This window comes from Lucilia sericata, unplaced genomic scaffold (assembly GCF_015586225.1).
Source record: "Lucilia sericata isolate MDLA Ls3-8-SP2 unplaced genomic scaffold, ASM1558622v1 Contig000039F_arrow, whole genome shotgun sequence".
NCBI lineage: Eukaryota > Metazoa > Arthropoda > Insecta > Diptera > Calliphoridae > Lucilia > Lucilia sericata.
Genome location: NW_023994077.1, coordinates 275,407 through 299,971, shown reverse-complemented (window position 1 = coordinate 299,971; position 24,565 = coordinate 275,407). Strand labels below are relative to the sequence as shown.

The window sequence follows — 24,565 nt, the reverse complement described above, 5'->3', positions numbered from 1 at the left end:
ATAGAAAAGTGTTTCTTAATAAACTTTTCTATAGAAAAGTGTCTTCTTTATATAATTATCTATAGAAAGGTGTCTTCTTTATATAATTTTCTATAGAAAAGTGTCTTCTTTATACAATTTTCTATAGAAAAGTGTTTTTTTATACAATTTTCTATAGAAAGTACCTTCTTTATACAAGTTTCAATAGAAAAACATCTTCTTTATACAATTTTCTATAGAAGAGTGTCTTCTTTATACAATTTACTAAAGAAGAGTCTCTTCTTCTCAATTTCTATACAAAAGTGTCTTCTTTATAAAATTTTCTATAGAAAAGTGTCTTCTTTACATAATTTTCTATAGAAAAGTGTCTTCTTTATATAATTTACTATAGAAAAGTGTCTTCTTTATATAATTTTCTATACAAAAGTGTCTTCTTTATAAAATTTTTTATACAAAAGTGTCTTCTTTATAAAATTTTCTATACAAAAGTGTCTTCTTTATATAATGTTCTATACAAAAGTGTCTTCTTTATATAATTTTCTATACAAAAATGTCTTTATACAATTTTCTATAGAAAAGTGTCTTCTTTATACAATTTTCTATAGAAAATAGTCTTCTTTATAAAATTTTATATAGAAAACTTTCTTCTTTTTACAATTTTCTATAGAAAAATGTCTTCCTTAAACATTTTTTTTATAGAAAAGGGTCTTCTTTCTATTATTTCCTATAGAATTATCTTATTTGGACTGTTTTTTATTCAAAACTCTTCTACAGAAAGTTTTCTTCTGTGTTCTGTTATATTTTTTTTAATTAAACATCTTCTTTTTTCAACTTTATATATTTTTATTAAAATATTTTACGTTTTAATTTTATACATTTATAATAAAAGTATATAATTACTTAACTTCTAAAGAAAATTAGAACCAAATATCAGAAAGCTTTAATGAATTGCTTTTTAAACAAAGTGAATTTTAAACAGTAATCGCAAAAAAAATGAACGACATAAAAGTCAAGTTAATTTATTAAATTCTTAAAAATAAAAAAAAGGAAAACAATTGAAAAATAAACAAAATAAAATGTTTTAAACAAAAGCCTAAAATAAAGCAAAAGCTTAAACAAGAGCCATAAAATCATTTATTAGCATAAATGTTAGAGAAAAAAAAAACTTTCAAAAAGTCTTTTTTTTTTAATTAGAACAAAATTATTTAAAAGTTTAAAGAGTGTTTTTTTTTTATTATATTATATTTACAGTTAGTTTAAAGAGATTATAAATACGTTATATAGTTTTTTATTAGTTAGTAGATTTTAATAAAACGTAAACATTTTTAAAAATGTTAAACAATTTCTAATATTATGTGGGTCAAACTCTTATGTCGTTAGTAAAAATGTTAAGCAAATTTTAAAAATAACATTTTATGGGAATTTTTTAAAATTCTCAAACAAAATTTAATTTACAGTATAAGCCAGATTAACAAAATTCGTAATGTATGAAAGTATTGCCAAATTTTACAATTTTAAAGTATTATATTAAAATTTTTGTCGTAATAGTTAGCAAACAGTCTTGTATACATTATCAGGTATACGAGGCTAATTTTGCTTTCCTAAAGGACCCGCTTAAACCGATCTAAAAGGCCTTCTGCTCTAAAATAATAACTAGCTTACTTTGTATATTTATATATTCTGTATGTATTTAACATCTTTACAATATTTGATATAGTTTTTGCTTGCAATTTAAACATTTAATCTTGTGAATAACTATTATCTGAAGTGCGTATTGAAAAGTCAATAATTTCTACCAAACAACGACCCAATTCTTCCATAACCATTTTCTCTGTTTGATACGCTGGTAAATTATTCTTTTCACATTCATCCGCCTGCGTTATCATGCACTGTATGGTGGCATCAATTACTTCTTGAGTAATAAAATTACACTGTTGTCCCTCTAGAGTGGGTGAAACGGCACCAGTGTCATAATTACTAAACGATTTTGATTCTTTCTTTTCCGCCTTAATCGATATACCCGGTAAGGAGCCACTAAAATCTCTTTGCGTTTTATCATAGCTACGCTTTAGGGACATACTATCGGCATTTGAGCCACCCATGGCTATAGTGGCCATAATTTTGGGATCTATGGGATCCATATCCAAATCTGGTCGATCTTCTACATTACGGCAGCCTGCAGAAGTTTTAATTTTAATAACATTTTATTTTTTTGCTCTTATCCTTCTACTTACCCACACATTTGCAGTTTGAACTGCAGGGTATCTTAGCTTCATAACATTCACAATAGTTTTTCAAACATCCCGAACGTTTGCAGTTACATCCTTTGTTGTGTAAACGCATATCGGCTTGATCCCTTGATGAAGTAATTTTTGGCCTGATTGAAAAAAAGAAAATATGAAATTGTTTTTCTAACAGGTTCTTTGGCAGAAAATTAATACATTTCTTTTCTTGACGGCAGCGCTTTTAATGAGATAATCTATCAGCCCGGTATACTTTGTTTTTGACTTTTGATATATGAATTTTTGAAATTTGAAATTCTGCAATATGGCAATACCGTAAGTTATCGATTATTTAAGGTTATTGGTTGCCATATAATTGTAACAGAAAGTATCATCTTAAGGCACTCTGAGTATAGAACAGTGTCTTCTTTAGACATTTTTCTATAGAAGTGTCTTCCTTAGACATTTTTCTATACAAAATTATCTTCTTTAAAAATTTTTCTATAGAAAAGTGTCTTCTTTAGATATTTTCTAAAGAAATTGTGTTCTTTAGACAATTTTCTAAAGAAAAGTGCCTTCTTTTGACAATCTTCTACAAAAAAGTGTCTTCTTTAGACATTTTTCTATACAAAAGATTCTTCTTTCACATTGTTCTACAGAAAGGTGTCTTCTTTACATATTTTCTATAGAAAAGTGTATTCTATAAACATTTTTCTATAGAAAAGTGTATTCTATAAACATTTTTCTATAGAAAAGTGTCTTCTTTAGACAGTTTTCTATAGAAAAGTGTCTTTTTTAGACAGTTTTCTATAGAAAAGTGTCTTCTTTAGACAGTTTTCTATAGAAAAGTGTCTTCTTTAGACAGTTTTCTATAGAAAAGTGTCTTCTTTAGACAGTTTTCTATAGAAAAGTGTCTTCTTTAGACAGTTTTCTATAGAAAAGTGTCTTCTTTAGACAATCTTCTACAAAAAAGTGTCTTCTTTAGACATTTTTCTATACAAAAGATTCTTCTTTACACGTTGTTCTACAGAAAGGTGTCTTTTTACATATTTTTTATAGAAAAGTGTATTCTATAAACATTTTTCTATAGAAAAGTGTATCCTTTAAACATTTTTCTATAGCAAAGTGTCTTCTTTAGACATTTTTCTATAGAAAAGTATATTCTTTACATATTTTTCTATAGAAAAGTGTCTTCTTTACACATTTTTCTATAGAAACGTGTCTTCTTTACACATTATTCTATAGGAAAGTGTCTTTTTTACACATTTTTCTATACAAAAGTGTCTTCCTTAGACATTATTCTATAGGAAAGTTTCTTCTTTACATATTTTTCTATAAAAAAAGTGTCTTCTTTACACATTTTTCTATAGAAATATGTCTTCTTTACACAATTTTCCATAGAAAAGTTTCTTCTTTGCACATTTTTCTATAGAAACGTTTCTTCTTTGGTCAGTTTTCTATAGAAAAATTTTTTCTTTGCTCAGTTTTATATAGAAAAGAATCTTCTTTCGATAGCTTTGTATAGAAAAGTTTCTTTTTTAACAGTTTCCTGTAGAAAAGTTTCTTTTGCGTACCGCCTTCTATGACCCTAAGACCCAATATATCAAAATTATATTTATCTCTTATTTTTACATTCGTACTCACTTAAAAGCATTTGGATTCCTTTCCAAACAAGTCTTAATTGCCCGCTGACGTTCATCTTCATTTTCCAAATTATTAAAGCAATCTTTACACGTACAATCCTGACAGAATTCTCCATTGGCAAAACAGTCACAATATAATTTCAAACATTGTGATTTACTGCAATTACAATGTTTACGACGTACACCACCCACCATGGGATCCAAAGAATCGTTTTCTTCCTCAGTCACGGCAGGAGTTGGTAAATTGTGTTGTGCTGCAGATGACTCGATATTGCTAGCAGTGGTTGAGTTAGAATCGGCTGGTTCTTCTTTAATTTGTATGGGCACTATATAGCCGGATGAGGACGCTATAGCTATAGAAGGTTTTGTGGTATTTTGAGTTGATGCTGACTGTTGTTGTTGCTTTTTAAGTTGCAGCAATTTTTGCTGTTGTTGTAGAAGTTGTTGTTTATTTATTAAAGGTTTAGCAATGCCCGCAGCTTTATTTGTTGTAGTGTTGTTAGCTGATGATGAGGAGGCTGCTGTTGCGGATGTGGTTTGATTGTTAGTTTTCAACACACTGTAGGGTTTGGGATTGGCTTTTTGGTCTATTGATGAGGGCTTTAGTACGGTATATAATTTATTGCCATTTTGTGTTACTTGTGTAATCTTTACCATACCACTGTTGCCGCTGCTGCTGCTGCTGCTGGCGTTGTTGGAGCTAAGAGCTGTGCTGGGTAAGGTAATGCGTCCTGGTTGTTGTATGCTATTATTAAGAATTTTTGGTTGTGATTGACTCGAAACGACTACAACTCTATTATTTGGTGTTGGTTTTTTGATTTCCGGTGGTCCCGCATTATCCGTCGCGGTGGTAATTCTTTGTATTTCTGTATTAATTTCGGATATTTTATGTTTTCTTATTATAGTCTGATTACTGGTGCTATTATTGCTGTTTATTAAATTCGCTGAAGTGTTTTTAATCAAAGACTGCTGCTGCTGCACAGGTGAATTTTTGTTTTTATCCTCATTTAAAGACTTGATGGTGGGCACAGTGACTATGGTTTTCTGTACCTTAGAAGTCATGGGCGAGAAATCCGTATTACTGCCACTAGAGGGATCTTTCTTTTGTGTTACCACCAATTTTGTACCCGCCTTTTGTACTAAAGTGAATTTTTGCGGCAAAGAATTTAAAATTTTCACCGGTTGATTGGTTGATGTTGTTGTATTTACTGTTTTTGTAGCTGCTGTTGCAGTAGAGGTTACAGCAGCCGGTGACGAGGTATTTAAGCTTTTTCCGGGCACCTTTGTATTGGGTAAAACACGTACATATTGTACTCCAATTTTACCGGGTATTTGTATGGCATGAATTTGTCCTGAACCAGTAGTAGAGGTATTAAGCGTACCCGCTCCAGCAGTTGTTGTTACAGTATGTGGTTTGGGGGATAATTTGACGATGTTCTGATTAGATACTATGATTTGTTTGCCACCCGAAGCTTGCACAACTATAGGTTTTGATTTATTTAAATCATTAACTTGCCCACTAGCAGAGGAGGTGGCAGTCATGGGTTTTACCACAGTTCTGACCCCGGTTAAAGCATTTGTGGTCATTGTTTTAGCCATAGATGTCACAGTGCCTGTTGCTTCTGTAGGCTTTATAGTGCCCTTTATAATAACTTGTCCTCCTGCTGAAGAGATGATTTTCTTGCCCGCCAAACTAGTGGGTGAGAGTGTTAAGGTGGTATTTTTGCCATTTGTTCCTGCTGTAGTGGTTTTTATGGGTACATAACTACCATCTGCTGTACGTAACACTTGTATGGTTACAGGTTTAGAATTGTTACCACCCAAAGCGGGTGTTTTCCCAATAGTTGTGGTGGAACCACCAGCTGCCTTAATATTCCCAGCTGTTGGTGTTTTTTGTATATAAATTATTTGACCATTTGAAGTCCGTACCGCTGTTTTACCGGCCATCGTTATATTGCCCGTGCCAGTATTACCTCCCACTATTTTTGGTGTTAATTTAATGGAGGAGTTTGTGGGTATTTGTGTTGCTGTTTTTGGTAAAACATTCTTGGTATTTAATAAAACTGGTGTTGTATTTGTTGTCGTTGTGTTGCCACCATTATTTTTAACCACCTGGGTGAAAGTGCTCGGACTATTTCCCAATTTGACGGCATGCGTTCTTACGGGCGTTAATGTTTTCGTTCCACTCGATATGGCTATGGAGGTGTTAAGAGTTTTTTGCATAGTGGGTGGTTTTTTAGGTCCCGGCGTATTGAGCGTATCATCTGTACGATTTTTTCGTTCATTATCCAGTTCCAAGGCGTCATCATCAAAACTTGACTTATTTGTTTTCTTTATGGGTGAGGCATCTAAAAGATCGTCGAAGCTTAATTCAGGCAACGCCGAAGAATCGTCTAGAGAATCTAGAATTTATGTTAAAAGTAAATTTAATAGAAAATAAAAAAATTGATTTTATTGGAATTTATTGTGAAAAATTTTCGATTTATTAGTAAAAAAAATGGATTTTTAGTGAAAATTTGTACTTTCTATTACTATAGAAAAAGTGTCTTCTTTGGACAGTTTTCAGCAGTTTCAGCATCATCACACTTGTGATGATGGAAATGGAATTTTCATTTCAAAATCTTAACTAATTACCTTTTTAATAAAACATCTGAGATAGATTTTCTGTTTGTTTAAATTTTTATTAAATTTTCCTTTCATTTTCACAAAGGACAAAAAAATAATTCAATTATTACTTAATATAGAGAAATAATAATAAAAAAACGTTTCTATTGTTTAGAGCCCCAGAAAAATTAGGGCCAGCGCGTAACATACCACACAAATGCTGTTTTAAAAAAACGAAAATTTAACAATTGCCAATAGGAAAATTGTTATCAGAGCAAAAACATACTAAACAATTCGTTTTACAACAATTTTAAAAATTAAAAGGAAAAAAGTAATTTGTAAATTCTTATATTATGGATAAGTTTTATTTACTACTCTTAAGATTTACTTTTTAGCCACTTGCTTCTTCTCACGTGCCTTCTTGCCCTCGGTCAATGAAGCACGTTCGCTTTCGGATAAGGGTGGCAAAACTTTAGTAACGACACCAGTACCCAAGGTAAGATTACCATCACGCAAGGTGAAACGTTGACCCTGTTCCAAAACCATGGGACGTATTAAACGTAGAATAAGTTTGGTATCTTCACCGGGCATAACCATTTCTTTGTCGGGAATTTGGACTTGCACAGCACAATCCCAGGTACGTGAGAACATTTGCAATTGAATGAAAGACATGAAGGGTTTGGTACGACCACCTTCTTCTTTAGCTAAGATATAAACTTGAGCTTCCAATTGATCGAGAGCTTTAACACTGCCGGGCTTGCACATAACCATACCACGTTTGATATCATCACGCTTAACACCTCTGACAAGAGCGCCTAATTGATCACCAGCTTGAGCTTCATCCAAAATTTGATGGAACATTTCAACACCGGTAACAGTAGATTTCAATACCTTGTTGTAGCCTACGAATTCACATTCCATGCCCTTCTTGACAACACCTCTTTCTAAACGACCGGTAACCACAGTACCACGTCCAGGAATGGAGTAAACATTTTCTACGGGCAACAAGAAGGGTTTGTCTAATTCACGAGCTGGTGTGGGAATGAAGTTATCAACTTCGTGCAACAATTTCAAAATAGCTTCAGAGCCAATTTCAGGTCTCTTATCTTCCAAGGCACACAAGGCTGAACCCTTAATGACGGGAATGTTATCACCATCATAACCCATTTCAGACAACAATTCACGGATTTCCATTTCTACTAAATCAACCATTTCTTGATCGGCAGCATCGACTTTATTGATGAACACCACAATGTGATTGATGCCAATTTGCTTGGCCAACAATAAATGTTCTCTGGTTTGGGGCATAGCACCGTCTGTAGCGGCTACTACCAAAATAGCGCCATCCATCTGAGCGGTACCAGTAATCATGTTTTTAATGTAATCAGCATGACCGGGACAATCGGTGTGGCCGTAATGACGGTTCTCAGTTTGGTATTCAACGTGAGCTACATTAATAGTAATACCACGAGCCTTTTCTTCGGGGGCATTATCGATTTCATTGTATTTCTTACTTTCGGCCAATTGTTTGTCAGCCAATACTTTGGTAATGGCAGCAGTTAAGGTGGTTTTACCGTGATCTACATGACCAATAGTACCAACATTGCAATGAGGCTTAGTACGTTCGAACACCTTCTTTTCGTTGGCATATTCACGAACAAATTGCTGGAATCCTTGAGTGGTGGCCGACATGGGAGTAAAACGTTGCAATTGCAGCAAGGCAGCTGGTGTACCTTGGGACAAGCGCACCAAACGTGCTGTGCTAAGAGCACGACGTACGGAAGAACATCTGCCCAATACTGAAGAGGTCACACCGCTAGCTTGACATACCGCACGCAATGCAGACATGATGCCGGAATATAGTTTTACTTGTGAATTAAACCAGAACTAAGAGAAAAAATTAATATTCAATTTGCGTTCTTTATAACAAATATAATTTAACTTACCAATATTATAATCTTTTATTAAATTCCAGAAAATTTTATAATTTTCTTAGACGATTCACAAAGAATGCAGGCAATTGCGTAAAACTAACCCTCAAAATGTGCAAAGAAAAATGTCAAATAAAAAATATCCCAACATATGATCATATTTAGCCACACTGTTTTTTCTTATAGAAAAGGGAATTTTATCAGTGTGGCATAGCCAATTAAAACATAATATGGCAACATCGTTTCAATAAAAGAAAAAATTGGAGGCAATGAGTGTATGATAAAAACATTATGGTATTTTTAGGAAAAATTAACCAAATTCTTACCATTTTCCTGAATTTTCCTTAAACTATTGGCAAAAAACTTGTTAAATATAGTTGTAGGTTTTTAATAAAAACAATTCAAACATTTACTCAAAATCCCGTTAACAAAAACGTACATTGGCCGTTGGCAATTGTATGAACCTAATGTGCCAGCAACAAAATGTATTTTCCATTAAAAGTTATTACTCTACATATTATTTAGTTAAAACTTAATAAAAACAATTTAAATTTATATATAATAAACAATTAACTTATAACTAATTGAAAGCATACGTATATTTTCATTTTTTTACTCCATGCCTTAGACAAACGTTCGCCCTGCTTGTTGGTACAGGCAACAACAATCAGCAATTGAAAATTCAATTTGAAATCCAAATGCAAAGCTTTCCAAAAAGTAATAATAAATATGCCAACACTTACCCATATTATCACTGATATCCATTGTTGGTAACTTCTTGAGAGGATTTTCTTCAAATTACGTTTTATATTAATGGGAAAAATTGCAATTTATTGTAAAAAAAGTTCACCAAATTGGTAAGTAAACACTGCACAGCACTACTACGACAATTTGTGGGAGAGTAACACCACAAAATAGGCGCGTTATTTTACCAAAAGTCCAAAGAGTTTTTACACTTTTCACTTAAGCACTAAATCTTGTTCCACTTATAATAGTTTTAACACATTTTACTTAAATATATTTTGAATAAAATTTCAAATTAAAAATTTTTGCTGTATTCTGCGTTATCGTGTGTAGAAGGAAATTTTTCATTTATTATTGAAATGGATTTTTTTTGCTTTGATGACATTCGTGTTAGAAGAAAAACAGAGTTGTATTTTTTATTTGTTACATCAATGTTGGCACTACTGTCAGTGGAATGTGAGACAGGAACAAGGGAAATTTTTTTTGTTTTGTAATTTTAAATGAAATTTAGTAAATAAAAATTTTAAAACATCATATATAACGTTATAAAAAAAATAAATTAAAATTTATATAACAGTTTAATTGAATTAATATTTTATGAAACATGTATGACTTGTTGTTTTTATACTTTTATAAGGGTTTAAAGCACAGAGTTGTATTTCTATGCTTGAAGATTTTTCTTCAATTACACATTTGTAAGAGTAATTTAATTAAAAATTCTGAATTTACTATATCGTGTCTGATGATAGGGTTATGTATTAAGTTTCTGAAATATTTATAATAATATGTTTATGTTTTTTTATTATTATATTAATTATACAACGAAATCATTTGTAAAAAATTACCAAGTTTCTAAGAATCTCTCATTTAACATTTTAAAAACGTTTTAAAAAACAAACAAAGATCCGATTTTTGCTAAAAATATTTTCTTACAAAATGGGATTTTTAGAGAAAATCGAATATTAATTGGGAAATGAAATTTTTCACAAAATTTGAACTTTTAGTGAAAAATAGAATTTTTATTAATTTTTTTTTTTCAAAAATTGGAATTATTATTTAAAAATGGAATTTAAAGTGGAAATTTGACTTTTTAATGAAAATTTGAATTTTTAGTGAAAAATCTAGTTTATAACAAAAAAGTGTAATTTCAAATAAAAAAATATATTTTTGTGAAATAAAATATTTGAATTTTTATTGAAATTAAATTTTGAATAATATTTTAACTTAATTAAATAAATTGAATTGTAAAACAGTGAAAAATCGAATTTTTATAAAATTTTAAAAAGTTTGCGATTTTACATCAATTCTGCTACAAAATTTATTTCTGATACAAAGTCTCATTCGTTCACTATTTCAATTCAGAGAATTTCTACAAAAACTAACAATTACACCTTAAACTTTTAAATGATTTAAGAATTAAATAAAATTTTGTTAAATTAATCTTTATTGAAAAAATACAGTATGTAATAAAAAAAACACAGACAGCGATTTAAATATTTAGAAAAACAAAAAAATAACAAATTAATCGTTACTTTATTATTTCAAAATTACTTTTTCACAAACCCACACATAAATACTTGTAAGTGTAGTTTGAAACCAGTAAAAATTCTTAAGAATAAAAGTAAACGACTTGTTATTCCAATATGATGATAGGTCAAGATTTAAAAACGCAACAGTTAACATAATAAAAGTATAAAAAAATATAATAAAATAAAAAATTATTATACAAATGAAGTATAGGCCCATATTATTTAGAAGGTATAACGATTTCGCAAGAAGGACGCAAACGTACTTTACGATTTCGCAATGTTAAAGTACGCTGGGGTTCATCTAAAACAGAAGAAAAGGAATATTAAAAAGTAAAACTTTTAAACATAAAAATGTTTATAGTTTACCTTCATCAACCCTTTGTGCCAAATCTTCCTCATGTGACTCATTGGCCTCGTTATTGCCATTTTCACCATTCAATTGATCATCTTCGTTTATGAGAAAATTAAATTTTTTTACGCGCAACTTTTCATTGAATATAACATTGCGTAGTCTGCTTTTGGCCGTGCCGGGAGTTTTAAGTATAGATTTGCGTCCAGTAGGCACTGGTGAATGTTGCGGTGATGTGTTGAAATTAGTTTGGCTGGAAGTTGGTTCCTCCTCATGGCCGACAGTAAAATTACCATTTACAGCCATTACAGTTTCCTTTATACCGACTTTATCCAAAGAATTTCTCATGGGTGATTGTGGATTTATACTCATGCGTCTTGAGTTGCCGTTTATTAACACGGATTTCCTTAAATCCAAAGACGATTGCATGTTATCCAAAGTCTCATTGAACTTTTCTATATGCTTTAGCAATTTGGGCGAATCCTGGGAAGTTTTACGTATCATTGAATTTCTGCGATTGGGAGAGGAAACCGAAATTACTGTAGCTGCAGGAGAGAAATATTTGCGATCTTTTACTACTATCGATAAACGACGTGTTTGGCTATTATCCATAGATTTGCGTGGTGTGGAATTACTACTGTTGCCGGAACGTCTGGGATTCTGTTTGGATGGTGTTAGTACCACATCTTCATTACCACCATTTTGCTGATTTCTGTTTTTACGCTTTTCTGCCTGCATTTTACGCAACATTTGCTGCAACGCGGAACTGGGTTTGGCTTTAGTAGCTGGTGCTGCCTTGGCTTTCTTTACTTTTGTTAAATTCTTTTTAATTTTAGGTTTCGCTTCATCGGGATCTATCCAATCATTCAATTTCCAACGATTTAAATTATCAAAACGTTTCTCCAAATTATCGACTTGCAATCCCAACATGGACCAAAATCCTTCCAAGTCTACTGCTGTTATGGGTTTAGTGTCTTCACTACCATCATACTCAACGGCCCCAATACCGGTGGCGCCTGCTTCACAGCGATCAATTAAACCCTTAAATTGCATAAATTTTTTACTTGTCAAAAGACGTGTTTGACCAATGGTAACATTGATCATGTCTTCAACATTTTCAATTTGTAGTTTTTCCAGATTTTCACTCTTATAAGCCTCCCAAATGTCACACTGCTGGTGGAGTCTATCAATTTCATCTTGTAATTGTTTGCGGAAATAACGCACAGCTTCCAGGGTTCTACGCACCTCAACTGAGTATTTGGGTGATTTCAGGGGACTAGTACTGACCGTAGTCGCATCATTATCTTCAGCTGGATTCTGTAGATAAATACTATTACGTTTTTCCTTCTCCTTTTTTAAGCTGACTTTACCGCGGGTGACACTAACGAAGGGACTTAAATAATTGGCGGGTTTTTCTTCTGGTTTAGATTTTGTAGGAGTTTTTTCGTCTATAGCTGGAGTTTCTACCAGAGTCTTATTTTCTTCATCAGAGACATTAGCTGCTGCTGCTGCTGTTGGTGGATTTTCTTTAACTTGTTCAACTTCATTTTCCACTGCATCATTGTCCGATACATTGGGGGCTTCGGAATATCTTATAAAATTAAACTTTTTAACAGTATGAGCCCTTTTTGGGGAAGTTTCTATAGGACTTATGCCATTTCCTTCCAAGTTCTCTAAATTATGGCTAGAATTTCTTAACTTTGTGGAGGTTACAAACTCTTCGAAAGGATTTAATGTGAAATCTTTGGGAGTTTGTATAACCATATCTTCTGCCAAAGGTTTATTGTTGTTGTTTTTAAATAAACTTAAAATTTCTTTACCATTAACTTGAACATTGGGTACTTTTAATTTCTTGGAAGTATTTAAAGGTTTTTTGGCCTTTAAATTTTGAGCTAAACGCGCTCCTCCAGCTTTTAAAGGAGATTTTTTTGTTTGTTTATTAGTTTCTACACGTTTTGTAGCTAAATTTCTGGCTTTAGCTGCAGCCCCTGTCTGCCTATTGGTGGTAGTTGTAGTAGGTTCTGGTTTCTTTACAACCGCCTTTGTTCTAGGAGCTGGTGGTGGTGGCATTTTTAAAACGCGAGGCTTTAGTGTAGACCTTAAGGTAGGCAATGTTGCGGTGGCTGTTTTTGTTTCTAAAGTTGGTTTGGTAGTAGAGTTCTTTTTAACCACAGGTTTTGGTTTATCTATTGGTGTTTTCGTTTGCAATTTATTGACAGTTTTGGCAGAATTTGGGGCAGAAACATTTGGTGTTTTGTTTGAATTTAATATCCGTGTGTGTAAATTTGTCGGCAATGCTTTGCGGGCAATTGGAAATTTGTTTTTTAATTTATCATTTGTTTCCTTGGGTTTTCTTGGTGGTGTGGGTACTACTGTATAAATTGACTGTCTGCCTTTAAGGATAGGTTTGTTAATGGTTTCAGCCTAAAAAAGGAATTTTTAATTTAGTTTTGGAAATTTTAAAGTGTAATTTAAAATTGATGTTAGAAATGCGCCTTAATTCAGTTCTAGTTCAGTTTTAAATTAGTTCTGTTCTAGTTCATTTTTAGTTGAGTTCCAATTCAGTTATAAATTAGTTGTAGTTCAATCCTAGATATGGTCTAGTACAAATATACTAAAGTCTAAGTTCAGGTCTATTTAAATTTAAATCAATTTAACAAAATCAGTCAATTTAGAGTTTCAAAAGTCTAACATATGTTGGTACCTACTAGTATCATATTGTTTTTTCAAAGAAATGCTATGTTAAAACATATTTTAATACCTTTTCATTTGGTTTTTGACTCTTAAGCCCCGCTGGCGGTCGAAAACCATCATGATGTCCTTTTGGCACTATAGAACAAGTCGTAGCCGCTTGTTTGCCACCACTATTAACAGCCGATATGAAAGGCTTCTTTTTATTAACCCCCTCTTGCTGTGTTTTTGCATTTTTCTTCTTATCCATCCATTCAGCGAAGCGTTTCAAAAAAGCCTCCTGCTTTTTCAATTTCTCTGGGTTATTTGTATTACACACCAATTTGGCTAAGCGTGTAGAATTCGGATTATCAGTTTGGCTTTCATTTTCCTTATCATCTGGACATAGGGGAATTATAATTTCTTTATGTCTCACCGGACTAACTGAAATATTCCTTGAATTTTGAAAACGATCTCTTCTCTGCTTGATGCGATTGGCTTCCTGCAATCTACGATTTTCTCTTTTGTGATGAGGTGTCTGGGAATGCATCTCATGATATAAACTTTTATGGAAATCCATATTTAATTATTTTTAGTTTAGGTTTAAGGTGATTTTTATTTAAAAACACAAAATATATTTTATTGATGCCGCCTGGGATATAAATGGCGGTTCGTTTTTTTCTGCTATCAAATTTCCCTTGCAAAGGAATTTTAAATTGACTAATTGTCAAACAAACAGCAGTGTTGTATTTTTTGCAACAAAAACGGGGACGTTAAACTTTCAAGGATGCCATATTAAGGGATAATTTTACTAGGTGATTAGGAAAAACTTTAAAAATAACATAAATTTTGAACTTTTTTAAAAAAAGTCGAACTATAGTTTAAAACTAATGTACAAAACAAAAAGAGTCGCAAGCTTAAAATGTACATTTGAAAATTTTTAGTTTAATATATCAATTTAAAAGCTTTCGCGAGTTTTCTCACTTCAGAAAATTATTGAAGTTCTAGCCATAATATGCTTCTCAATCAGGGAATGGTGTGTTGTGTGGTAACAATTTCAAAGATGAATAGATTTAAAAAAATATGGGAATCCAATATTAAATGAAGGAAATAACCCTGTCAATTATCAAAGTCTTTTCATTGGTAACGTTTTTCAAACAAAAGTGGAATTGTATGTAGGAATGAATTTTTACATAACTTAGTTTTAATCTTGATTATTTATAATTAAAACATTTATTTTTATATCAAAGAAACAATTTATTTATTTAAACCTATTAGTTGATGACTGACTATAATGATGACTTATTAGCAAACTCGAAAGAAAAACTAATAGCCTTTACGACCCCTGAAACGCATACGATTGTCAAGCTGTAATGACATCAACAATAATTATCAGTTTACAAATTTATTAAAAACCGACTTACTATGGATCTTTTACACTCAAAAAAGGTATTGCGTAGAATTTGACATTCTTCAGGCACCAAGTTAGCTTGCAAACACTCCCTGGGAGTCCTCTTGTCCTAAAATATCACAACAATTATAAAACTCGTTGCAACCACCCAATCGAGCGTTATTTACCTTTTTGCAGCAATCACTTTCTAATAAACACATTTTCAAATCGGCTCGTACCCCAGCACAGGCAGTATTATCAGCCAATTTTTCGTTTTCCTCATAGCGCATCATTTTGAAAAGATTTTATTTAAAAATAAGTGATTATTTTTATAAAAAATGGTTAGAATCCAGTGGACTAACAGACGCAATAACCAAAATTACCCAAAACATATGATTCATTAAGATTGCCATATTTTTGGAAAAGAAAATAATTTCCCAAAACAATAAGCATATTGATAAGGCAAGGTTACTCAATGTTTGGGAAATTTTGTGCTTTTTTTAAATATGGCAATTTTTATTAGAAGACTATAAAACCGGACCATCTGTTTCGTTATTATTAACAAAAACTTTTGCATTTTTGCGAAAAATTAATTATAAAAATCAGGTTTTATGTGAACAAGTATCATTTTAGTCTTAAAATTAACATGTTTAAAACAAAGTAAGTAGAAAACAATAAATAATTAGACTAATTTTTATTAAATATTTTATAAATTTCTGCAGTTGCATTATGACCAAACGACGTTTGGGATATTTTATTAACCCTTTACGTACGATGTGTTCGCAACAACGTTGGTTTAAACCGGATGGCATAGATACCGGTATACGCATTTATAATTGTGCCGCCAGACGTCAAGTTCCTCTCATACTACCCAATGAAAACTTTCTAACCTGGTACACCTGTGGTCCAACTGTTTACGATTCTTCTCATTTGGGTCATGCCAGTTGTTATGTTAAATTAGATATTATACAACGTATATTAAGACAGCATTTTAATTTTAATATTGTTAGTGCTATGAATATAACGGATATCGATGATAAAATCATAAAAAGGAGCCAGGAATCGGGCAAAGATTGGCGAGAAATATCTCATTATTACGAAACGGAATTTTGGTCAGATTTGCGTAAATTAAATGTAATAGAACCTAATATTAAGTTAAGGGTTACGGAACATATGCCTAAAATTATCAGTTATATTGAAGATATAGTACGAAAACAATGCGCCTATGTGTCTCAAGATTCTTCGGTTTATTTTGATGTAAAACAGTTTCCTATTTACGGCAAATTGCAGAATTTAAATTTAAATGATGATGAAGCTTTGAAATCGCAAAATAAACTTTCCCCGTTTGATTTTGCATTATGGAAAGCACGTAAGTCCGAAAATGAACCCAGTTGGCCCTCGCCTTGGGGTGCGGGAAGACCCGGCTGGCATATTGAGTGCAGTACTTTGGCAAATATGATATTTGGCAAGTCTATTGATATACATGCGGGAGGTATGGATCTAAGATTTCCACATCATGAAAATGAAGAGGCTCAAAGTTGTGTCTATCATGATACGCGCCAGTGGGTAAACTACTGGCTGCATACTGGCCATTTAAATATCAAAGGAGAAAGTGAAAAAATGTCCAAGTCCTTAAAAAATACCATATCCATAGATGAAATGCTGAAGGAGTTTACTGCTGACGATTTTCGTATGGCTTGTGCTCTATCGAATTATAAAAATTCAATGGATTATAGCAAAGAATTAATGGAAACTGCTAAAAATACGTTAAACAAATTTAAAACATTTAAAGCCGACTGCTTAGCTTATTTAAATGGCAAGAAAATTGGCTCCAATTTGAATGCTAATACAATACTTCAAAATCTACATTATGCTAAATCCAATATAGACTCTTGTATCAGAGATGACTTTGACACAGCACGTTCAATAAGCATACTCTTAGATCAAATTTCTGGAGTTAGTCGTTGTATTAATACAAATACCAATGCAACCGTAGAAAATGAAACTTCTTCATGTTTAGATGCTATTGCCGCGGTAAATAATTATGTTGATTATATTTTGCAATCATTTGGTTTCAGCTTTGCAGATGCACAGCGCAGCATTAATGATAAAGAAAACATAAATATTAATGCCATAATTGAAGATATTTTAAAAACACGCGAAAACATACGACAGCAAGCAGTGATGGGGAAAAATAAGGAATTATTTAAAGTGTGTGATGATTTGAGAAATTGTTTGCGCAATCATGGTATTGAAATACGTGATCATTCTCAGGGCAGTTCTTGGAATTTCATAGAAAATAAGAATTAATGTTGATGTTTTTGCACAAAACTTTTGTTGTTTTATTAAGAAAATTACATAATAATTGTTAAGATCTTGCTTGTTTTATCAAATAAACTATTAATGTCACAAATACATGTGTATTTTATATAGAACGTTTTTTAAGAAAAATATCAGTTTTCTTTTAAAATAAAATTGCTTCTGTTGCAATTTTTTGTAGAGAAAATTTTAAAAATTGTGGTTTTTTAAATAATGTCTGGCTATTTTAATAAAAATATTTATGGTGATAGTTTATTGCCTTTCTTAGAAAATGTTTGTATATAATTACTAATTAATTTAATTTATTCCAAATAAACCTAGCCTATTGGCCATAATCGGTTACAAATTTCTACTTAAAAATTAATTAAGAATGACGTCTTGAAAATTGTTTTCTATAAAGGTCTTTCGCAAGCAAAATTATTTTTTCTGCCTAAAATTACTTTTTCCACAAGTGAATTTGCATGAATGAAACTTAATGGGTTAAGCTTTTTAAATGTAAACAATTAATTTTTGCAGTTTTTCATAACAGAGATGGAAACATGTAGTATAAAATATATTAACATAAGGTGATATTATTTGCACAATTCATTATTGAAATTAAAAAGTTAAATGTCAAATCCTACATGTAAAAAATAATCAACCGAAGGCTTCTATGTCAAACTATATAACGAATTCGTTTTCTGTTGTCCTCTTATTACAAATTAGCCTGTTGTATTACAAGGGGAATTTTTTCAATTAATCTGGTAATATCACCAATCAGCTGTTTAGATTTGTTTACTTTTTGTTTTTTTATACAATTGGAAAAATATATTAAAAATAACATGAATTTTACTAAATTTTACAAACACTAATTAGAAAAAAATTAATTAAAACATACAATTTACAAGTGTAAAACTACAAACATATTAAATACCAACAATGCGTGATAATAAAGAAGAAGATAACCAAGGTATAGCACAATCGGCAACACCTATGCCCAAACATATACCATTTCCAGACTATCCCGGTTCCTCAGAGATCCTAAATGAATTGTTAATGTTTTTATTTACAACATGTGCCGCTGCCATGCAATTTATAAATATTTATCGCACAAACTGGTGGTTACCTCACTCGCAAATAACAAATACTATGGTGAGTTGTATACATGAATTTATCCTGTCCCGGTACTGGTCTAATTGGCAGATTTTTGTCAGAATTAATAAGAAATTTAGAAACCACAAAGAAAATTCGCAAATTAGACAACTACTGGATTACAGTGTTAAATTGTTTTCAATCTTTTCAAATATTTTTATTTTTTAGAATCTTTATCATATTGAACCTTTTTTGCTAATATTAATTGTGGCCATAAATGCTAGAAGATTAGTGTATTGTGTCTGCTTAAGGGCTGTGGAATTGCTGCTGCCCACCCACCTGCAACAAATGATGGGCATTTGCAAATATGTCATAGAGGATGTTATATTGGCTTTGCTTATAGCTTGCATAGTTATGCTCTACAACAACAATAATTACTTGACTATATTTTTATTAATATATCCGTAAGTTCTTCAAAGTTTTTGATAGAAACTTCTGTTTTTAAAATCTTTGTTTCTTTTTAGATTTATAGTATATTTCCTGGCCTTTGGCTTTACTTTGGAACCTTTTTTACGTTTTAATTATGAGGTAAAAGGTGCCTACTTTAATGGTTTTCCTTTACATTCCTGTTCGGCAAATCCCAATGCCATACGCTTTGAAATAGATGTTTTACGCAATGATTTCAATTGCCGCTTTAAGCAGGTTATTTTTACTTCGTTGTTAAACGCCTATTTTTCTACGTTTCTACCCTGCTATTTTGCCTCTGCGGTACAATATAACGTGCTATGGGCCAGCATTCACATTCTACTGGTATTCTTTAGTGTCTTCACCATGTGTACGGTGTTTAGTTTCCCCTCTAAATACAGTGATATTCTTCACAGAGCTGCTTTACATTTGGGCTATTGGTTTAAATTAGAATTGCGTGCTGGCGCTGATTGTGTGGTCAGTGCTACGGCTCCTAATTGGATAAAAAGTGCTCTTTGGGGCCATAATACCGTAGCTAAATGTAGTGGGGAATTGTATCGCAGTTTTGGCCCGGTAACGGTGGCCACTCCCGGTAATTCTTCACATGCTAGATTTTATGTAAGTATTAAAAATAATTTTATGTATAACAGAGTCATTTATTTTGTGTATTATTCTTTAGAAACTTTTCCACAATCCATCTTTGATCTATGCCACTCTAACAATTATACAAACTTGTATAGTTTTATCGGGTATTTCCTTATTGTATTATGCCATTGAATGGCATTTTATTTTATCTCTAAGCTTTATTACTTTGACAAATCAATTTACGTTTTTCAAATTGATGCGTGATTATTTGATAACAAAAAGAGTTTATTTGGCTGAGCTGACGGTAAGCGATTTAAAATTAATGGATAATTAAAATAAAATTTTAAAATAATAAAAACAACAAGAAGAGACTGCAAGAAGCCACAGTTGAATTTGAAAATGTCTAATATGGTTTGTCTCAAGGGTAAGTTATTGAGTGGCATCATAATAATGTGTTTATGATTAAATTAAGAATGTTAAAATCAAGTGAAGGGGTTTAGGAGAGAAAATCATAGAATCAGTTCTAGTTAAGTTTTAGTTCGGTTCTAATTCAATTTTAACTAATTCCCAATCTGAGTAACAGAAATCTGAGCGATGCGTCTTTCCACTTGTGTATATTTGATGAAGTTAACTTTCTTTATTTCGGTCTTTAGTTAAATGATTTCATTATTGTTTTAATTTAGTTAAATAAATTATTCCAAAAATTTAGTTGTCCTTTTAGTTGTCCGCCTTGTTTATTTTCTACATTCTTGCGATAATTGTCGTATTCATATCGCTCATTTTGATCCAAAGGACCCCAACCTCTTGAAGGTTTAAATAAAGCCAAACATTTCTAAAAAATACAAGAATCAATTAAATTTAACCTTAAAGAATGTTTAAATAAAAGCAACTAACCTGTTTAAAATTTAACTTCTTATCTTGGCACCAAAATTGATATAAAGCCCATCCGGGTATTTGTAAAAGACCTAATGCCGATAAACACCAACCAAAAGCTAAAAAAAGAAATAAATTGAAACAAAAATTTTAAAATATTTTAAATATATTCTATTATGTACTACCATGAGCTATATAAGGATAATCCACATTTTTGTAGGTCAAAGGCTTCAAATCAGCCAGAGTATAAATAAGAACAGCCAACATTAGACCCGGAGTTATAACACCCCAACATAAACGCCAATATAAGCCGGTCTTTAAACCCACCATAAATTTAATATCCTCACAAAAACGTTTAATACCTAAAAAGAGAAATTTAAAACAATTTCAAAAAACAACTGTTTACAACAAAACTTACCATAAACCCAACCAACAGCTAATAATTCACCGATGGCCAATATCAAGGCGGTAAAAGAAACTCCATAGAAATCCACCAAATTCAATATAAATTGTCCCCCGGGACACATGTAGATAATGCTAATGGCAAAACCCAACACACTCAAACCCAAGGCTAAAGGCCAATTGGGACACTTAACAAATTGATCCCTGATTACGCGTATTATGCAAGAACCCATGCCCACTGTACTGCCTATACCTAAGACAAATAGCATCAAAAAGAAAAGGACCGCAAATGCCTTTAGGTAGTTGTGTTTTAAAGCATCAACATGGCCTTAAAGCCTTGATAGCTTACCTGTGGTATAAATTCAAATTTTGCTATGGCATCTGGATAAGATATAAAAGCCAAACCCGCGCCGCCCTTCACCACTTTTGCTATATCGGTGTTACCCGTTTGAAAAGCTAAATTACCCAGGATGCCAAAAGTAATGCAGCCAGCAATTATCGAGGAACAAGAATCCATGGTAGTTATAATGACAATATCACTGAAAATTTTTAATTGCTAATTGAAATATCTTTATATATCTTAAATTTCCTACTTGTAAACATTCCGTTTGAAATTGTTGTAGGAAGCATAGGTGATCAAAGTACCAAAGCAAATGGCCAAACTGAAAAATACTTGGGTAACAGCTGCATACCAGACCTTTATTTTTAAATGAAGAATTCTTATTGCTGGCTTTACAGCGAACTTGATTAAACTTACCAAAGGATTGAGTAACTCCTGCCATTGTGGCTTGAAAAAGTAGATTATGCCCTGTAAAGCTCCTGGTAGAGTGACAGCTCTTATCAGGAGAATTATTAGAACCACATAGGGGAATACACCCAAGAAATAAGCTGCCTTGCCCGAACTTTTGATGCCTATTTAATAGTTTGCGTAAAAATGTGTTTTAGATTGAAATTGTTATTATTAGCATACCTCTTATTAATACTGCTCCTATAATACACCATGACAAGGCCAAACAGCCTACCAATTCCCAATTAGGTGAACCAATGCCATTGTCGATGTTAGGGAATTCTTGTAAAATTTCATTTCTAAAAAAATTATAAACTGTTTTATAATTCAAAAAATTAAGGATCGATTTAAATTTGTTTTTAGTTCAGTAGTTGTTTAGTTCTAGTTTGGTTCTAGTTCAGTTCTAGTTCAGTCCTAGTTCAGTTCTAATTCGGTTCTAGTTCAGTTCTAGTTCGATTTTAGTTCATTTCTAGTTCTAGTTCAGTTCTAGTTTAGTTCTAGTTCAGTTCTAGTTCAGTTCTAGTTCAGTTCTAGTTCAGTTCTAGTTCAGTTCTAGTTCAGTTCTAGTTCAGTTCTAGTTCAGTTCTAGTTCAGTTCTAGTTCAGTTCTAGTTCAGTTCTAGTTCAGTTCTAGTTCAGTTCTAGTTCAGTTCAAGTTCAGTTCTAGTTCAGTTCTAGTTCAGTTCTAGTTCAGTTCTAGTTCAGTTCTAGTTCAGTTCTAGTTCAGTTCTAGTTCTAGTTCAGTTCTAGTTCAGTTCTAGTTCAGTTCTAGTTCAGTTCTAGTTCAGTTCTAGTTCAGTTCTAGTTCAGTTCTAGTTCAGTTCTAGTTCAGTTCTAGTTCAGTTCTAGTTCAGTTCTAGTTCAGTTCTAGTTCAGTTCTAGTTCAGTTCTAGTTCAGTTCTAGTTCAGTTCTAGTTCAGTTCTAGTTCAGTTCTAGTTCAGTTCTAGTTCAGTTCTAGTTCAATTCTAGTTCAGTTCTAGTTCAGTTCTAGTTCAGTTCTAGTTCAGTTCTAGATCAGTTCTAGTTCAGTTCTAGTTCAGTTCTAGTTCAGTTCTAGTTCTAAATAGTCTTCTCTGATCGTATATAAAGTCGTTTCAATAACTTACTGAAAATAAAGCTCAGCGGGTGACATTTTATTTAAACTGTCAGTTGTGTTATTTGCCATCAAATCGTTTTCCAAACATATTGAACCCCATTCTTTGCGACAATAGCTCCATGGTAAAACTTTTGAAAACGACGCTATTAAAAATCTTAATGTTAAAGCCATTATGCTGGAATAATAGGTGATGGAGGCCCCAGTAGCTAAGACTTGACCAGCAGCTACACCTAAAAAATTGCAAAAGTTTAAATAACAAAAAAATAAATAACTTTAAAAATTTTTTATAAAAGTTGGGTTTCTTCTTTATACATACCTTTCATTACCGGTGCCATATCAAAGGCTTTAATACAACCTCTGCCTGAAAATTGACCTACTAATATTTCTAAGTAGTATACAGGACGTCCTATTATCAATAAAACTATTAAATAGGGAATAACAAAAGCACCGCCACCATTTTGAAAGGCAATATAGGGAAAACGCCAAATATTGCCCAAACCCACCGATAATGAAATGCAGGAAAATAGAAATTCGATTTCATTCCCCCATTGTTCTTTAGGTTTATTGTCGTTATTTTCCTTAGATGTTATAGTAACTTTACTTTTAGGATTTAAAAGCCCTTTTTCTAATTCCGACATATTTTTTACGAAATGTTGATGGTTTCAAAGTCAATGTGTTACTGTAAGTTAAAAATTTATTATTTAATTTATTGTAACGATGATATTTTCTCGCATTTTAATATCTTTAAGATGCTATGTTATAAAGATATTAAATTATATTCTTTTTTGTTTGTGTATATATAAATCTGTATGATCATGTCTATTTTAATCTGTGTTTGCTTACAGCTTTAGCTGTTTTTATTATTCTTTTGAATATTTACTGACACTTAGGTATGAATTTTATAACGATTTTTTTTTTCGTAATTGTGGTTAAATTAGTAAATTGATAAGAACACTAGCTAATCAAGGTTTGTGGAGAATTTGTAAATGGGGCCTTTGTGTGTCTTCAGAGTAAACATTTCAATAATTGCATTTATTTATAAAAATAAAATTTTTACTGTATAGTTGCTTGATAAATATTTCTCGAGTATACCAAATTCCCAAAATCTGGCAACACTGGTAAGTAAATTTTTAGTAAAAAAACTGTATTTGTTGAAAACAAAAGCTTAAATCTAATTGTTTCATATCGCATTAAAAATATTCAAATTATAGAAATTTGCATCAAATTACTTTAAAATCATGTGGGTCTGGCAACTCTGATGAAATAAATTTTCTAAAATTCCGAGTTTGCATGTCGCACTTGTACTTAATTACAATCATAATATGTTAATATATTTATTTATAGATTTGCGTCCTCTTGTTAAAAGTTACTTTATCGTAACAAAATTCACAAAATCTGGCAACACTGGTAGTTAAGTTTTCGTAAAAATGTAACCAATCGATTGGCTCTAATTGTACCTAAATCGCTTAAGACATCCTCAAATTATTATTTTAGCAAGTTACTTAGTTTTTTCAGTTTTTCAAGTCTGGCAACACTGCTGAAATAAATTTTCTAGAAATTATATTTTTCGTGTACATCTTGCTACTAGTTTCAATCATAACATCTATGTGTATTCAAAGTTACAGCTGTTTAAAGAATGTTTAACTTAATATAAGAAATTCGAACAAATCTGGCAACACTGGTAAGTAAATTTTTTATGAAATAGTTTATATTAATTTCAGCCAATTGACTGACTCTAATTACACTCAAATCGTTTAAGAATTAACAAAATTATAGCTATTTTAAGCATGTCCAAAACAACTATATAATTTGAATAGTCCGGCAACACTGGTGAAATAAGTTTTACAAAAAATAAGTAGTTTAAGCTTTAAGCTATCGGTTGACTCTAGTTTCATTTAAATCCCTT

The 24,565-nt window shown here is 31.6% G+C and overlaps 7 protein-coding genes across 7 annotated transcripts; 2 read left to right on the top strand and 5 right to left on the bottom strand.

Moving 5' to 3' along the window:
* Positions 1–1,082: 1,082 nt before the first annotated feature.
* LOC119613207 (protein lin-54 homolog) lies at positions 1,083–9,511 on the bottom strand. Its single transcript, XM_037969155.1, has 4 exons — positions 9,123–9,511; positions 3,846–6,246; positions 2,214–2,356; positions 1,083–2,155 (listed from the first exon to the last, which is right to left on the bottom strand). Exons 1-4 carry the CDS (start codon positions 9,142–9,144, stop codon positions 1,719–1,721), a joined length of 3,003 nt encoding a protein of 1,000 aa, XP_037825083.1. The 5' UTR covers positions 9,145–9,511; the 3' UTR covers positions 1,083–1,718.
* LOC119613217 (elongation factor Tu) lies at positions 6,501–8,552 on the bottom strand. Its single transcript, XM_037969164.1, has 2 exons — positions 8,395–8,552; positions 6,501–8,335 (listed from the first exon to the last, which is right to left on the bottom strand). The coding sequence occupies exon 2, from the start codon at positions 8,294–8,296 to the stop codon at positions 6,833–6,835; it is 1,464 nt and encodes a 487-aa protein (XP_037825092.1). The 5' UTR covers positions 8,297–8,335; positions 8,395–8,552; the 3' UTR covers positions 6,501–6,832.
* A 1,126-nt stretch (positions 9,512–10,637) lies between the features above and the next one.
* On the bottom strand, positions 10,638–14,385 carry LOC119613295 (guanylate kinase-associated protein mars). Its single transcript, XM_037969303.1, has 3 exons — positions 13,763–14,385; positions 11,019–13,425; positions 10,638–10,953 (listed from the first exon to the last, which is right to left on the bottom strand). Exons 1-3 carry the CDS (start codon positions 14,249–14,251, stop codon positions 10,871–10,873), a joined length of 2,979 nt encoding a protein of 992 aa, XP_037825231.1. The 5' UTR covers positions 14,252–14,385; the 3' UTR covers positions 10,638–10,870.
* A 496-nt stretch (positions 14,386–14,881) lies between these two features.
* LOC119613313 (cytochrome c oxidase assembly factor 5) lies at positions 14,882–15,488 on the bottom strand. Its single transcript, XM_037969326.1, has 3 exons — positions 15,250–15,488; positions 15,096–15,191; positions 14,882–15,039 (listed from the first exon to the last, which is right to left on the bottom strand). The coding sequence occupies exons 1-3, from the start codon at positions 15,352–15,354 to the stop codon at positions 14,998–15,000; spliced, it is 243 nt and encodes an 80-aa protein (XP_037825254.1). The 5' UTR covers positions 15,355–15,488; the 3' UTR covers positions 14,882–14,997.
* Positions 15,489–15,517: 29 nt separating this feature from the next.
* On the top strand, positions 15,518–17,647 carry LOC119613303 (probable cysteine--tRNA ligase, mitochondrial). The gene is made up of 2 exons (XM_037969315.1): positions 15,518–15,721; positions 15,784–17,647. The coding sequence occupies exons 1-2, from the start codon at positions 15,708–15,710 to the stop codon at positions 17,369–17,371; spliced, it is 1,602 nt and encodes a 533-aa protein (XP_037825243.1). The 5' UTR covers positions 15,518–15,707; the 3' UTR covers positions 17,372–17,647.
* A 475-nt stretch (positions 17,648–18,122) lies between these two features.
* Positions 18,123–19,881, top strand: LOC119613366 (transmembrane protein 39A). Its single transcript, XM_037969389.1, has 4 exons — positions 18,123–18,511; positions 18,680–18,915; positions 18,976–19,534; positions 19,596–19,881. Exons 1-4 carry the CDS (start codon positions 18,299–18,301, stop codon positions 19,833–19,835), a joined length of 1,248 nt encoding a protein of 415 aa, XP_037825317.1. The 5' UTR covers positions 18,123–18,298; the 3' UTR covers positions 19,836–19,881.
* Positions 19,882–20,106: 225 nt separating this feature from the next.
* LOC119613357 (sodium-dependent nutrient amino acid transporter 1) lies at positions 20,107–23,342 on the bottom strand. Its single transcript, XM_037969377.1, has 10 exons — positions 22,976–23,342; positions 22,670–22,889; positions 21,747–21,862; positions 21,534–21,688; positions 21,370–21,473; positions 21,126–21,315; positions 20,793–21,069; positions 20,560–20,736; positions 20,396–20,493; positions 20,107–20,333 (listed from the first exon to the last, which is right to left on the bottom strand). The coding sequence occupies exons 1-10, from the start codon at positions 23,295–23,297 to the stop codon at positions 20,181–20,183; spliced, it is 1,812 nt and encodes a 603-aa protein (XP_037825305.1). The 5' UTR covers positions 23,298–23,342; the 3' UTR covers positions 20,107–20,180.
* Between the last annotated feature and the right edge of the window lie 1,223 nt (positions 23,343–24,565).